Source organism: Orbicella faveolata, unplaced genomic scaffold (assembly GCF_042242905.1).
Source record: "Orbicella faveolata isolate gen_17 unplaced genomic scaffold, um_ofav_v1 contig_34, whole genome shotgun sequence".
Lineage (NCBI taxonomy): Eukaryota > Metazoa > Cnidaria > Anthozoa > Scleractinia > Merulinidae > Orbicella > Orbicella faveolata.
In genome coordinates this window covers 34056704-34073037 of record NW_028301563.1, presented here as the reverse complement: position 1 = coordinate 34073037, position 16334 = coordinate 34056704, and the positions used below count along the sequence as shown (strand labels likewise).

Below are 16334 nucleotides of genomic sequence, written 5' to 3'. Positions count from 1 at the left end.
TATCGCAAACGCTCCGGCTGTGGACCTTTTGAGGCTTAACAGCCTAAAAGATACCAAAACTGCTTTTTTAACCCCTAAAAGGTGCGACGAGCACCCCCGACCTTTTTATATGGGAGTGCCCCCCCCCCCCGGGGGTTTAAACATTATCATGCTGCCATATCGGTGTGGCTTCTGTCGTGGGATTGAGTTTTTGTAAACTGAAAACTGAGTTTTGCTGATTTTTTGGACAAGGAGAAGAGATTCAATGAGATAAAAAGCCAACATGTTCACCTTCTGTGTGGTCAACAACTACACCTCAACTGTTTGGTGTTGGTATCTCGATTCTATCACAGTTGAATGAAAAAATTACCTGACGAAAATATCTTTTACTGGCCCTCATTTGGCCCGTACTTTGTCGCATAAAAAGGGGGAGACTAGGCCCTTCGTTTCCCTTTACTGGATTCAACGCTGGACATTATCTTTCCACTGATTTTGTTGCTTCCTTTCCCTCCTTTTCACATGGGACCACCATTAATTCGATGGCTTTTCGAGCGTTTTCTACCCTATAGACGTTTTACTTCAAGACAGTACGCGAGAATTATTATGATTTTGTAATGCTTTCTCCGTTGCGACCTGAATACGTTTCACATTCGATCCCCACCCAGGTTTATTTTCATACAAGCCTGTGAGCAGGCTCGCGTTTCGGTCACTTTGCTCACCACTAGGACACCACTCGTGCATGTGACCCCCAGAGCCACCTGTGTCACTCTTAACCCGCGGGGCCTTGGCACGAGGAAACACGAGATTCTAGAATTCCCGAGATTTTCTCTAACTGTAATTTTAAGCTGGCTGGATTGAGTTAAAATATTTCATTTATTTGTTTATTGACCAGAATGCATTGTTTTTCTCAAAATCATGTACTTAGTAATCGCGCAGTTCAGTTGAGCAATAGGGTAATCCCTATCGCCTAATCAGAGAATTATTTCCGGACTGATTTTGCGACCAGGAAGTTATTTTCATGGAGCAAGAATCAGTGTGTCAAGGTGCATGTCTGATCTTCCATTGACCACTGTACCACGCGGGCTCGCATGATCTCGCTTACATCGTTCCTCTTCCACGACTTCAGACGCCGTCGTCCTCCACATGATGTCGAGGCTGGTCGCTTGTTCCAGGTTCCCCATAAAAGAACCAAAACAAATAATACATGAACAGATTCAATGAAAACTTTTCAAGAACGGAAGAAATCACAATGATAAATTAAGAGTTTATACGATACTGTAGTTCAGTCAATTCTGTGACTGTTCAATTCTATGTTATGTAACATAAAAGCTTCGTTTCGTTTGTGTGCCAGTTGAGCTGAACAGGTCCTGAGACCAGAGACTTCAAAAATACGCAATGCGTTTCGCCTTGATGTCTTGTCCCTAAACAGTGCTCTCACGTAACAATGGTATCTCTAGCAGTCTTTCTTCATCTTTGAAAATTCGGTTCTCGTACGAGCCTATTTTAGCATCCCCCATTTGAGAGTTTTTAGCATCAATCAATTTCTTTAACGCTATTTTGTCACTATAATTGTCAAAAGTTGAACACATGCCTGGAGCCAACACGGTTTCCTTCTCCTCGAAGACCGCGGCTTCTGTTGCCTTCTTGCACGCGCGATCGCGCGCGGAAGGCTTAGGCCTCTCGATAGTGACGTCATAGCCCATGCTCTGTAACTCCTCCAGTCTTTTCATTTCCTCCTTGCTCTCAATAAAGTACACATCTTCAATGGTATCTCTAAAACTGACCTTTTTAACTTCTGTTATCTCAAAGCTTCCGAACGGCACAGTTGCAATGTCTTCAGGCTCCTCGCAATCTGAATTGTCCGAACAGTACATGGCTGACCATCTTTTGTTTACCTCCAGCAATCTCTGTGCTTTAGTTAGCCGCTTTTGACTTGGTTTCTTTGATTTTCGATGCTTAATTTTCTTTTTCTTGTAACTCAGAATAGCGGGAAACTTCGGTGTCGTAAATCTCCCTGTACATTTTATTGTCTCGGCGACAAACGCGTAGATGCAAGTAAATAAAATGAAGACAGCTCCAACAATAAGACAAATGATTGTTGAGTAAAACCAACCAGTTTCAGTCGAGTTTTGTATCGGTGTTGGCAATGTTCCACTCGCAGATGAAGGAAGCTCAAATACCCAGTTGAAAAATTCTAAAAGAACCATGTTGTCGTGGCTTTGCTACTTAATTACTGTACAGACTTGACTTGTCTTGTCATCAAAATGCCCAACAATTCAAAAGTTCTTGGAACCTGCCACCAAGCTTAAATTCTCCCCTTAAAAAGTTCATATTTTCTTTGCATAACAAAATTGTGTAAATGAAGTCAATTGATAATTAGCATAAATTATGTCGTTTGTCGGGACGTCATTAATTAAATCATTGCGTCAATTTAGACAGATATTTGCTGTCGCAACATTCCATTTCACGGTATGTGCACTACAGGAAACTGGTTTAAAATGCAAGTTGCAGTCAAGGAAAAATGTTTGAAAATAAATATATTATGGTCAAGCCTTTTTTATTTTTTTCTTTCTTTCTTTTTCCTTTTTGCTAAGGGTCTGATTAGAGGGAAGGAGGTAGGGAGGGAGGGAGGAGGGAGGTAGGGTCGCGGAAGGGAGGAAGGGAGGGGAGGAAGGGTTTGAACGCGGGTTACTGCAGGCTCACACCCCGATATTTTCCCATATGCCTTTGCGAAAATTCCTACCGAGATGCATTGTGGGGCAGGAGGAACGGCGGCTGTCGTGACGTCACACGGTGTTGATTCTGAGCGTGTCTTCTCAAAATGATAAGAAACAAAATCTCTCAGAGGCTGACTAGCGTATTCTACTCGTTGTAACAACGCATTTTAACAATTACTGAATGTTCCACTGCCATCGAACAGCGTTAAAACCTTGAACTTGATCCCGGCGTGGAAATGTTTCGTTGTTTACCATGGCGTTGTAATCGCCAGGTCGATTCTCTTGACCGAAGTCACTGCAGTCTTACTTTCGTTCCCGACGAAGTTTACCGCTATGATAGATCCTTAGAGGAGCTGTTTCTCGATGCTAATCAAATCAAGGATCTTCCAAGGGTAATAACGAAGCTTCTTAAAGACGATTATATTAATCGGCGCGTTTATAACTTGTGTTTTTTTCTCTGCTTCCACAGCCCTTCTTTCGTTTGTACAATCTGCGGAGATTAGGTTTAAGCGACAACGAGATCGCCCGTTTACCTCCAGAAGTTGGTAACTTAGCGAACCTTCAGGAGTTTGATATCAGTAGGAATGGTAAGATATGTCTTTTAACAGACCTTTGCAAAATAGTTACTTCTTTGAAATCTTCTAAACCGACGAGGGCAGTGCAGTATTTGTGTGTGTATAGAGCGGGTGAGATACGGTATGAAATAAATGTTGATATTGTTCACACTTGATCTTATAGCTTCGAGTTGTTGTATGCTTCTGTACGTGTTGTTAGAGAGTTACACCATGTTTAAGAGTTATAGCCTTCTGATAAATCTCTGGATTTTTTTTCGTTCAGATATTTGCGATATCCCGGACAACATAAAGTTCTGCAAGAGTCTTCTCACGTTAGATCTCAGTGGCAATCCGGTTTCGAAGTGAGTGCTGTGTTGTAATTATCTTTGTCAAATACTGTGTGAGATTTCTGTGGTTTATTGTTCAAGAGCAACGTGGTGAGACTTTTACTAGTGCTGAAAATAGTTGTAAAAGTTACCTTTTAAAAGTCAATCACCTTTCAACTTTGTATCCAGTTAGTCTTGTTTATGTTTTAGCCAGTCTGTAAAACTTGTATGCTTGCAAATCACATACATTAACTATCCGGCAGTATGTTAGATTTTATACCACATTGCAAAGCACTCACCTTTTTGAGGTATATTAGGGGAATTTAGTGTTTGAAGAGACTTAGCTGTTTCGTTATTTGTGTTTAGTTTGATAATATTGTCAGTTATAAGTCTTCTTAATTTCTGTGAGTTCCACCTCACGCGAGAAAATCGAACCGGTTTCAAGAAATGGAACTAATGATCAATCAGTAAGGCTTTCACCATTTTATTAATTTAGGTTTATGTCTTCTTCCTTTTCTGTGATGGGATTTCCGCAGTAATATTTTAAACTAAACTACACCTCAGAATTTCTTCACAAAATGAATGTGTTGTGTGTTCAAAATTCGAACCGTCTGAAAGTTTCGGCAGAGCTACCTTTCGACTGGGTCGGTGTGTGTACCTAGTGAAGACGTTCAAATCATGGCCTTCGAGAACAAGCGATCACTTGTCCATTATCGTTCTAGATTTTTACTACAATAATTGCTGTTTCCTGCTGTAGTCGTTAGCTGTTACTCCTATAAGGGGCTGTATTGTACCTCAGTTTAACTCAGAGGCAATGACACTATTTGAAGTGTTGCACTTTCTTTTTGTTGCCTTTTAGTGTCGCCGAGTTTACTAGTCAGGTTATTCCCAATTCTCGTTTAAGTGTTGTTTGAGAATTTGATTCAAAGAAAATCTCATGGCTGGAGAGATTTGCGTGGGTTTAGAAACAAATTTACTCCACCGGCTCTCGTGGCAAATGTCGGAAATGCCATGCTAATTTCGTGTTGCCCGATTTCATTTCAACGTGTAATTGATTAATTTATCTCAAAATTGGACAAAAATCTTCACCCGTCTAGGGAGCAGGCCATGTTAGGACGAACTAGATTTGAAACAGATGCTTGATTAACTGCAAAAGCTTTGCAAAAATGGCAGCACATTGATTTCTTTGGCCGGATTTGTTCTGACTGAGTGTATAGATGCAAATTAGGAACCATAAACAAATGTCTCACTAGCGTGATTCTTGTCCTATTCAATTAAGAGCTTTCCGCTCAGTGGAGTGTGCTACGCTGGCCAGCTTACCCAAATGCAGTTCCGATAGCCCAGAGTTCAAATGCTTTCCTTGTAATCAAATGTATTGGTTATTTGGTATAAGCTGATCAATCGTGTTGTCTTCCCGTAGCTGATTTTCTATCCATGATCATTCAGCATTCTTCAGATTGCATTTGTGGAATGCCTTGGGACTTGATATAACTGTTTTCTCCAAGAGTCTCTTCACAGCCCCCACCTTGACTTTGTTGTTATGTATGTGTTTATGAGACACGTACAGGTGAATCTGTGCATGTTCGTTTAAATTTTTTTTTTTCCGTGTCTGCATTTTTGCAGTAATGCCATATGATCTTTGTTTATCATTTGTCATGAGAACAAATCAGTTATTTTTCTTATTATTTCAATCACTCCTATAAACTCTTACAATTAAAGTCCACTATAATTTCCCATTGTATTCATCAGGCTGTTGATAATATTTTGAACATAATCATAATTTATTTTGCAATTTGCTAGATTTACCTGTTATGTTTTTGAGCTGAGTATGGTATTTAGACAAGGAATGTTCCAGTATTGAATTTATTGGTTTACAATGACAACATTAGCATTCTGTCGATACAAGTCGTAACAAGCTCATAAGGTCTATATCATCAAAGGTTCTACAAGAATTCATAACATTAAAAGCATTGCTTTCACTGGGAAAGAACTCCAAATATTAAGACTCCTTAATAAATTAATATAGGTATCTTACATCACTAAGTCTCTATGACAAATTATCTACTTAGGGTATATGTATATCAGTCTTATGATGGCTATTTGAATAGCAAATGATATTTTTTGTATTAATTATTTCTTAAGTTCTTAAACATGATTTTATATATATTTGGATTGATTCTCTTGAAAAATTTTCTGTAAAAGCATGTGATTATGCTGTAATTAACAAAAAAAAAAAATTAAACACGAAACTTTGAAAACTTAGTATGTGCACAACTACTCCTTGTTTCATTGATGCAACACATCAGTGGAGCAAAGGTGATTTGTGAGGTTAAAAACTACATTGATGTTATTAGTTCATGTCACTGGATCCTAGTTCATGCAAGAGTTTTCAAAATCCTGAAAATATTTGTAGAAATAGTCAGTGCAGACGTAAGTGTTCTTTTTTCTGTCAGTGGAACTGTTTACTTTCTGTGCACTCAATTAGAAGATTTTCAGCAAATTGTTACTATAGAAACACGCATTTTAAATTATTTTTCTTAATTTCATGTTGATAAAGAAACCACGGTTAATTTAACATTACTGGATAACCAATTAACTTTTTTTCCTTTTTTATTGCAAAACACATTAATTACTTACTCTACTTACAATACGACACAATACTTACTCTACTTACAATACAATAAAGTACAAGATTTTCATCTACTACTTAGACTATTTACCATGCAAGGTATAAATAATCCCAATTATTTTTTCACACTCGAATGAAAACTGCTCTCTTTATGTAACATGTTAGTTCAACAATTCTAAGCAGTTATGCAGGACTAAATCCACCAACCTTGAACATAAAACCTTCTTGAAAAGTATGGTTGATCCCTCATGTTTTGAATAAAGATAATAATGGTGGTTAATGAAATGATTTTTCAATGTCGTCAATTGTTTGCACAGACTCCCAGATGGCTTTGCACAGCTCAAGAATCTTACATCTCTTAGTCTTAATGATGTGTCTCTGATCAGGTTGCCTCCAGACATCGGAAGGTAAGCATTTAAATTTTTGAATATTTGATCACATTTATCAACACCAGGAAGACTGAACAATGATAAGGTGCAGGGATGTCATTAAGTTTTAATTCACCTGTAGCTTTGATCTTCACATCTGAAACAAATTTGTTACTTTGTGGGTGAGGAGGCCTAATCACGGTTTTCAACGTCATCTTGGCGAGCAGGCAAAGTGGTCAAACAGTGTTTGTAAGGGAATCCGATAACAAATAACTTTTTTAAATACAAGTATTGAATTTTGCACAACTTATGAAACGCAACTTTGCCATACTACATGTAGGTAAGAGATTGTTTTCACCAAATATGAAGGATGTAGCTGGGCTAGAAGACACTCAGCTAATATTTAGTTGCCCATACATTTGCTCTAGTTTTTTCCCACGAACCCTGTCTACCCAGCCAAATTAGAAAAATTAATTGAGTGTCTTCTAGCCAAGTTACATCCTTCAAACTTGGTGAATACAATCTTCTACCTAGTATTGTAATGTTGCGATTCACAAATTGTGTAAAATTCAATTTTTGAAAAAGTTAATTGCCATGGTATTCCAATACAAACGCTGTAATTTCTGAGGTGCATTGCCTACCTGTCAAGATGGTGTTGAAAACCATGATTAGGTCTGCTGTTTCAACTATAGCCAAGTTCATTCTTAACAACAAGGGCCTATCAAGCATACTCAGCCGTAACAGGTGATGTGGGTTACAGCCTCAATGACAACCCTGCACTGATTTAGAAGTAATTTTGATCATGAAACAAATTCTAGGCATAAAATTCATAACTTTCTTGTAGATGTATTGTGCATAATATTTAAATGTTCATTTGTGGTTAGTTTAACAGAACTCACAGTACTGGAAGCCAGAGAGAATCTGATCAAGTACCTACCAGTGTAAGTTTTGCAGCACTTTAACCATCAAGGTTTTTTGATTGATAACAGACTGCACTCATACTGAATGTTAAGCAATAAATCCCCCTAAGACTCAGCTTTAATTAGTGTGTTATTCAAGTGAATCTTGGTTGTTTAAGTTTACAGTCACTTAATTTTCCACACCATTTGTTTGTACTCTTGCCCAATCTAATTCTTTGAGAAAAAAATTATTTGTTCTTAAGTATTATGTGTTGTTCATCTTCTTCTCTTCTGACTTTCAGTTCCATGGAATTCCTTACGAAGCTTGAAAGACTGGATTTTGGATGCAATGAACTTGAAGAACTTGTAAGTCAATTCCAGTCAATCCCTTGAGCACTACATTTGAACATGAAGAAATTTTTATATACTTAAGAGCAGGTACATTGTATTTTATTAGCCTTTGGATAGTGCCTTACAACAGTAGTTCCTTACTGCTGCACTCAAAGTCCCAGAAGAGTGCCATATATTGCTCTGAAATCTGGATATTTGATTTTGACAACAGTACAATAGTGGCTCAAGAGGTTTTGAAATGGAGGATGGGTCCTCTCTTGCTCCAGTAGGAGGTTGGGTTGGAGTGGGGGCTTAAATGTTTTGTTTGCCCCTGGGGCCTCATTGTTGTCAGGCTTACTGGCGGGGGTGGGGGGGGGGGGTAGGAAAGGGCCCCTGGGCTCTTCTCTTGATCTGCCCCTGCAGTAGTTGAACTAAGCCCTCTTACTACAATTTTGTAATATACAGACCTTGGAAAGCAGAGCAGAGCTTATTTCTCTAACCAAACAGTTCTTTATGTTTTGGTATCACAGATTATTTCATTGTTTTTCTTTTTAAATAGCCTGATATTGTTGGATCTCTGCCAAATCTGACAGAGTTGTGGTTAGATGGAAATCTGTTGAAGACATTACCTCCAGTGAGTAGATTTTAATTAATCATGTCATTCTCTTCCTCTTTTTCTCATGCTTCCACCGTCTTGTGGTTTGACCTTCAGACTTCTTTTTTGTACTGAAGTGACTACTCTTGGCTCACTCATGAAGTGCATTTAAATCATCAAATTTCGACACTCAAGACAATGCTGTTTTTTGATAACTTTCATTAGTTAGTACCTTCATATTTCTGTTTGGCTAATAAATTGAAGGGTTACGTGGAAAAAGACCCTAAGGAACATCTGATAGACTGCAAAATTCTCCTAGCAAAATGCTTTGTGCTTCCTTCTGTGAAAAAAGGGGAATTTGACATGAGATTAAGAGTCACTTAGGGCTTTTTTCCACACACCCCTTCAATTTATTCGTGATCCTGTGTTGATTTTGGCAGCTATTTACATGCATTTTTGTGCTAATCATGAGAATTTTGTCTTTGCCTCCATCAGGAAATAGGAAACCTCAAGAAGCTCCAGATATTTGACGTATCGGAGAACAAGATTGAATATTTACCAGATGAAATTTCTGGATGTGTTGGTCTTACTGACTTTCACTTATCACAAAATTTACTTGAAGAGCTTCCTGACACCGTGGGTAAGTGATTGATTGATAAAATATCATGTGTTGTTCAGACAGTGAAAGCCTTGATGTTGGATTTGAAATCATGTTACTTAGTTCTATCTCTGTCATACTGTGTTCAGTTTTGGATTCCATCCCTGACCAGGGTCACCATGTTGTGTTTTTTTGTAAGACATTCTAGCACAGCATCCCTGTCTCCACTTTGGACTTGAAATGCCTACTAGCAAATTGTTTGTAGAACAAGGGAAATTGCACCAAATCCAGGCGGGAGTAGCAATATTTCTAGTCACTTCATTGTATGGAAACCAGTAAAAGTTAATAAGAGATATATACAGTGGAACCCTGCCTTACAGCCAGCACCTTTAATACAGCTAGTACCTCGTAATTAGGGTTGCTTTGTTCTGGCCCAAACTAAAGCTCAGTCAGTCAGTTTCTTTAAAGAACCCCTTTAATACAGCCACCCTGTTAACATCTGGCCCGTTGGTGATCTGATTAACAGAGTTGCACTGTACCAGAATGAGCAAGCTGTGTAGCTGGACCAGACTTTAGCTCATGATCTATCAGCTAGCAGCAGTTTTAACACAGTAATCTTTAGTTAACTTCTTCAGACAATCATGTAAATGCAAAAGTCAAAAGCTTACAGGTAAATTGTTCAGCCTTTTAGTAGTTGGTATTCTTAACAAGTTCATATTTAATTTGCCATGTAAATTTTTTCCTTTTTTCTATGCTGTCCCGATTTGTGCAATATTGCAAGAAATTGTTACGTCTTGATGTTGTGTGACATTAACTGGTGTAAATATTTTTTTTTTTGGCAGGAAAACTCAAGAAACTTCAGTTGGTCAAAATCGACCAGAACCGGCTACTTTGTCTCACACCAGCGATAGGAGGGTGTGTAGCTTATTGGTTTGCTAGTTTAATGGGAGTGGTGGGAAATGTTTGGCAAATAGTGAGTGTAATATTTTTTTACAGTGGAAGGAGGGGAAAGAATGATTTCTTTATTATGAATTGCATATTATAAGGTTGGAAAGAAAGCCAATTTAAAATGTGTGGGAGATGAGATTTCACTTGTTCCTTGGCTTACAGGACAGTCATTGTGATCCATAATATTGCTTGCAACAACATCTAGTTAATGGTTTCTTGGTTGGTGGGTAGTAAGCAGGGTGGGGGGCGGGGGCAGTAGTCAGTCCCCAGTGTGTGTGTTAGTGTGTTGGTTATTTAGTCCATTTTGAGTGTCTGATAAAGTGAGTATGAGACCTGAATAAATGTCTGCTATATTCTCTATTCATATCCCAGACTCTCTAGCTTGCAAGAATTAATATTGACAGAAAACCTTCTTGAGGTATGCCACATAAAACAGTATTTCAGTAAGATTAATAATTAAAATACGATTTTACTTGGAGAAGACTGAAGTAAGGTCAATCTGCGGATAAAGTTTTGACTTGAGCAGTGTCAATTCTTCTCTACTTTAGACATTTATTAGAATAAATATGAATAATGTAATATTTTGGCTTATAATACTTGACTAAATTAAGATCATTTGGACTCTGAGAATGTAAAGGTACCTTTTAACAACTTTTTTTATTTGTCTGACAGGAAATTCCGTCAACAATAGGAAAACTTCACAAGTTAACACATTTAAATTTAGATAGGAATCGACTAACGTCTTTACCAGTTGAGGTAGGTTGATTCAAGTTTTTCACTTCATATTTTATCAAAGTGTATATCAGTCTACATGCGGGAACCTGTTTTTGGTTATTTTGAATTCTTATTTTTGAATCTCCGTTAAGCCTGTATTCTGTATCTTATTGTGAGGTGTGGTGGCCACATGGTTAGTGTTCTCGACTCCAGATGGAGTGGGCCGGGTTTGAGCCCTGTTGGGTCTATTGTTTTGTCTTCTTGGGCTAGACACTTTACTCTCACAGTGCCTCTCTCCACCCAGGTGTATAAATGTGTACTGGCAAATTTAATGCTGAGGGTAACCCTACGCTAGACTAGCATCCCATCCAGGGGGGGAATAGAAAGAGGTTTTCGTAGTCAATTCATGCTACAGATACCGGAGATAAATACCCACCTGATGGGCGACATGGCTTGTATGTAGACTTTACCTTTACACATGTACCTCTAGAATCTTTGGAAGTATATTGGTTTATTATAATCATTCAGGCAAATTTAAATAGATATTTAGGATGCACCCTTCGCTGATATGTGTGTATTGATTGCATTGTTTATTTCACAGATTGGAAGCTGTACAAGATTGAGTGTCTTTTCATTAAGAGAAAACTGGCTAATGCGTCTGCCGTCAGAAATCGGCAATTGTAGAAATCTTCATGTTTTAGATGTATCAGGAAACAGGTAAGTCAAAAGAACCAAATTGGATATTGTTTGTCAGTAAACAAACTGTAGCTAATAAAAATGTGATGTGAAGTTTGTCTTAATCTGTCAAAGATGAAAGTTAGTTTATGCCTCTGATAATGTGTGAGATTAAGTCAATGGGATTCTTTCTGCTTCCCCCCTTCCCCCTAGTTTGAATCATCCTTTCCATTTCAGGGTCCCACCCAGCTTAGGCTATATATGACTGGAGGAAACACAAAGTGCCTCATGCTAATAATTATTGTGTTTCATTTACCACAGGTTAGAATGTCTGCCCTTGACTGTGGGATCACTTCCTTTGAAAGCATTGTGGTTATCAGAAAATCAGGTAAATCTCATTTGTAGCCTGTAGACATCCGCCCCTTCCCTCCACTACACAGATGTCTTTCTCTGCGATTTTTTTGAGAGTAGGGGGCAGATGTACACAGGCTATCTTGTCTGTTGTTCATAATTTCCCAGTGGAATATTTTAAAGGCACTTGTTTGTTTCTTAAATGCACATTTTTAATTATTAAGATTAGTACAGATCATTTTGGCGAATTGTACAGCGCCTAGAGCAGGCATGGATAGGCGCTATATAAATATTTATTTATTATTTATTTATTTATTATATTCCAAAATCCCTTACTTGTGTGCACATGAAAATATGTTTTGTTTTGAACTGTCACAAATGATCCTTAGTTTAACTCTTGTTTAAAGCACCAAGTATTCGGGTCAGTTTTTTTGTGTAAATTAATTAAGTACTATTAACAGATGATGTGACTGCAGTTTTGTCCAAACTGGAAATGCTTGATTTCAAACCTTTTTTCTGGTGGCCAAACTGGACTCATGTAATTTTGGTGTTTATTGTCCAATTATTGTTTAAGTGGACAGCATGTAAGTGCAGTCCTGTTGTAAATATATTATACCATTACTTCACAATATTTTCCTAGTTTGTCTGGCTGGGTGTGGGGAAACTCTGTGAGAGTATTTCTGTGTGACAACTTAAAGGCATTATACAGTCAAAACCCTATCAAACAGCTACCCCTATTAGGAGACCCATAATCAAAGTTCCAATGAGGGCTTTTCTATTGTTTTTACCTCTATTGAGTGGCCAGCCCCCTTTAAGTGGCCACTATCCATTTCCTCAAGGTTGGCTGTTCAATAGAGGTTGAACTGTATCATTAAAGAATTGATTTATATCAAAAATAATTATAACTGAAATTGTCTGCATTTGCTTCAAGTAATGAATTAAGAAAAATAAAACTTGTTATATATGGAGGATTCACTAGACTTCTATCAAACATCTTTCGTGTCGATAAATGCAGTATTTTGGTGTTTCAGGTATCAAACATTTTATTGTAACTGCTTTGTTTTTCATTTTGCAGTCCCAGCCAGTCCTGAAGCTTCAAACGGAGGATGACGAGCAGACTAACAGCAGAGTTCTTACATGTTTTCTGTTGCCGCAGCAAGGCCTTGGAAGTTTAGGTGAGTAGCGACTACATATGGGTTATTGACCAAGGGTGAGGTCAAGATGGCCAGATATTGGTTGAGTTATTTTTTTGGGTGTTCATAGACCAAGATGGAGTGGAAGTCCATAAAAAGAACGAGACAAATGTCCAGCCATGACTGAAAAAGCTTGGTTAAGGTGGCTCAAAACAGTTTCCAACACTTACATTTTAATGGGTTGTTGTAACCACTCTTTATCATTTGATGCTACAATCAAATAATTCCAAAACGGCGTGATAAAAATTTTTTATATTATCAACTTTTGATAAGCATGATAAGACTCAACGTTTGGCAAAGTTTAAAAAATTCTGTAGGTAGGGTTCAGAGCCACCTTAAATTTTCGAAAATTTAAGGATTTGGTTCATCTGCTAGCCATGTAATAAGTTCCGTTATTTTAATAGCAAGCTTAGAAAGGGAGTATGGAAGCTCTGCCATGAAGGTGCATTTTCCTTTTAGTCTTGACTATAAAACTGTTAGTTCTAAACATTTTCTGAACAAGAACATTTGGTAAGCAACATTTAATTTATTTTTATGGTTTAAATTGGTTTAAAGCAAGTGGATGCGACTTCTGCGATGACCAAGATTTAATTTTGTTTTATTACTAAGTGAACCTTCTGTTTTGACGGGCTTTTTGCCGGGTGTCAAATTTCTATTTGCTCTTTGTTGTCAGAAAGGTAACTTTACCGACAGGTGAAACTACAGTTTTTTTTTGTCTGAGAGCCAAGCAGATTGTAAATTTGCAACCACAAATAAATGCAATTTGTGCGGGTTGTCAGATTATTTCAGTCTGTCAAATTCAGTGTTTCACAGTTGAATCCCTCAATTTTGAATGGTAATTTTGTTTTATTTTTGTCCTTAATTCTGTCTAATACAATTCAAGATGGTGGCATTTGTTTTGAATACACATAGCTCTATTATTGAAGATGTATGCAGCACAAATTCAGGGATTTTGAACAGACCAGTTTATTTGTAGTCAATGGTCTGTGTTTTTAATGTTTAGATTCTGAAAAATTAAAACAGGGATTTTTAATTTCCTTTGTGGGAAATATCACACAACCTTACATGTAATTTAATTAGAACTGTAATTTAAAATTTGTTGCTTGGAAGAGAATAGTTTGAAACTTTGTTCAATCGATGCTTTAGGGAGTTTAAGAATAATGATTCATAAGGGATAGCTTTATGTCACTGATAATAAAATTATGTCAAAATGTCAAAGTCTTTGGCTTGTAATTTTGCTGCTAAACTTGTGTTTGTAATTGATATATTGATTCTTTGAACTGTTTATGAAATATTTCTTTGAGAATTTGGCGGTAGGTCAACATAATAACTGACCCAATGTTGATAATTTTCCTTATTCTCATTGCTTGTCAGATTAAGAATGTATTGGTATTGTGATGAGAAATAAGAGAACAATCAATCATTTCATTTCTTAAGATGTTATGTTGTTCCTTTTTGCACAGGGATGTTGTTAGAGCTTGTCTTTGTTAGAAGTTAAATTATTTCTTTTTAATGCCATTATTCAATTGTTAGCCAACCAGTAAGGACTAGAATTATCAATCTGCATTTCTGTTCTTAATTGCATTTACTTTTAGTGCTAATTTGGTGAAATGAAATTTAAGAAAAAAAAGTGTTTTCCCAAATTGTGTTTATTATTCATGATTTGACAGGTCGGGCACTATATTATTATAGTGCACTTATTTGCATTTAAATCTTTCCTCAGACACTTAAAAGACAGTTAAAGTTTCCACTTGTTTTAATTTTTCGTTTGTACATGAAGCATTAATATGACACAAAATTTTTATCTATCTGGATAATATTTACTGGGATGGACTTAACTACACAGTTCCTAACCATTTTAGTTTCGTCAAACACTCACCGCAATGACAGAATACTGGGATTTGAAGGAAAAACATGCTGTTTTTCAATACATCTACATTGTGTAATCTGAAACAGGTGTTGGTCTGTAATGTGTACATTTTTATTACGGAAATTTGAATAATAATACCAGGGCATACATCAGTGTACCTCAGCCAGTCTTGTGTTATGTTTTTGCTATTCAATAACTATCTACCACTCTACACTATGTCTGGAGAAAGGATCATGTATTTGCATTTGTTCAATCAACAATATCCTTGCCCATATCTCGCAATATCAGTAGTTATTTTTTGAGTTGGTAAATGGCTGCAGTTTTAACATGGGATGCCAAAATGGGACATATGGTGTTAGAAAAGGTAAATTATTTTTGGTGGTATTTTATTTAATTCAGTGGCTGAGCCAGATAATTTGTATTTTTGTGTCAAGTCAGTATTTTGGTTATTTCTTATTGCGTATTCACACAAGTTCTAAATATTAAGTTTACCTTTATCAGAATCATTACATTTTGTAATTTATACATGATCAAAACTCAAATTTAGCTTTTTTGTCTCCTAAATTGAAATTTTGTTGACATCTATCGAGAATACTGATTCAGAATAAAATTCAAATTTAGGCACTGTTCAGTTGAAAATTATTTTTGTTTTTAAATAACAAAAAGAAAGGAAGTATTTGAATGTTTAATAGTATTTCTGCTGTTAATGTGTTTGCAAGTTTTTATTTCAACTGATATTCAGTTAATGATGATTTTAGAAATTAAATCCTCATCTTTATCAGGTGTGGTTACTTTGGACATAGCAGGCATTTCATGAGAGTTTGCTTTAATGTACAAAATCGAAGGATCTATACCCATTATAAATAATGCAAAGAACTTACAATAGGCCCTTTGCAGCTAAGCCATCGCATGACCTACTTTTCTTAAAATTATGGGCATAATGAATGCCAGAAATGGAAAAAGCATTGTCAAAAATATCGAAATGGCCAAGTTTGAGACCCCCATCATAAAAGAGTGAGATTTTATGATGGTCTGGAGTTTTTTTACAAAATAAGAATGAAGATTTGTATGGAAAGAGTTCTGGAGAAGGCCTTGCTCTTCAACAACATTTTCCATACAAATCCTCTAAATTTTCCGAAAATTCAAACTGTCTTATAAACTTACCTTTTAATGCCAGGGGCCTCAAACTTGCCCATTTTGGAATTTTTGATATGCTCTTTCCATTTCTGGCATTCTTTAAGTTACAGCCCATAATAAAGCTCTTTTTTAAGGAAAAATTGGTCATGTGACTCTAGCTGCAAAGGGCCCAAAGCAATGTCACATATAAGTTTGCAAAAGATATGTTTGAGAAACCATGACACTCAAAAACTGTGAGTAGACAGTTACAACTGTGAAAATGTTGCAATAAAGAAAAAGTACAAATGCAAGTATTGGTGCAGTCAAATTGTTAAGACCTGCAACTTGACAAAATGTCATAGACAGCATGTAATTGACTCACACTTCATCCAGAGGGTCTTACTAACAGTACTCCTAATTTCTTAAGCTGTTGAAACATCTTTGTTCAGTATTTCTAAAATTAGTAAAAAGA

At 36.7% G+C, this 16334-nt stretch overlaps 2 protein-coding genes across 3 annotated transcripts in view; one reads left to right on the top strand and one right to left on the bottom strand.

Moving 5' to 3' along the window:
- Nucleotides 1–644: 644 nt before the first annotated feature.
- Nucleotides 645–2317, bottom strand: LOC110049100 (uncharacterized). Its single transcript, XM_020754870.2, has one exon. The coding sequence runs from the start codon at nt 2184–2186 to the stop codon at nt 1401–1403; it is 786 nt and encodes a 261-aa protein (XP_020610529.2). The 5' UTR covers nt 2187–2317; the 3' UTR covers nt 645–1400.
- A 286-nt stretch (nt 2318–2603) lies between these two features.
- The window catches only part of LOC110049147 (protein scribble homolog), a 41971-nt gene continuing 28240 nt past the window's right edge, over nt 2604–16334 (top strand). The window contains exons 1-14 of one of the 2 annotated variants that reach the window (XM_089271802.1): nt 2604–3088; nt 3166–3283; nt 3534–3612; nt 6523–6612; nt 7458–7514; nt 7775–7838; nt 8362–8436; nt 8893–9037; nt 9838–9910; nt 10316–10361; nt 10616–10699; nt 11259–11374; nt 11654–11720; nt 12759–12858. In XM_089271802.1, the coding sequence (XP_089127928.1) occupies nt 2933–3088; nt 3166–3283; nt 3534–3612; nt 6523–6612; nt 7458–7514; nt 7775–7838; nt 8362–8436; nt 8893–9037; nt 9838–9910; nt 10316–10361; nt 10616–10699; nt 11259–11374; nt 11654–11720; nt 12759–12858 (1270 nt within the window). In that variant the 5' untranslated portion in view covers nt 2604–2932. The remainder of the gene's footprint in view (nt 3089–3165; nt 3284–3533; nt 3613–6522; nt 6613–7457; nt 7515–7774; nt 7839–8361; nt 8437–8892; nt 9038–9837; nt 9911–10315; nt 10362–10615; nt 10700–11258; nt 11375–11653; nt 11721–12758; nt 12859–16334) is intronic. The other variant, XM_089271801.1, reaches the window with a different exon arrangement.

Bases quoted from the DNA above. Each gene is read 5' to 3' on its own strand.
- LOC110049100 (XM_020754870.2), bottom strand. From the start codon at position 2,186: ATGGTTCTTTTAGAATTTTTCAACTGGGTATTTGAGCTTCCTTCATCT.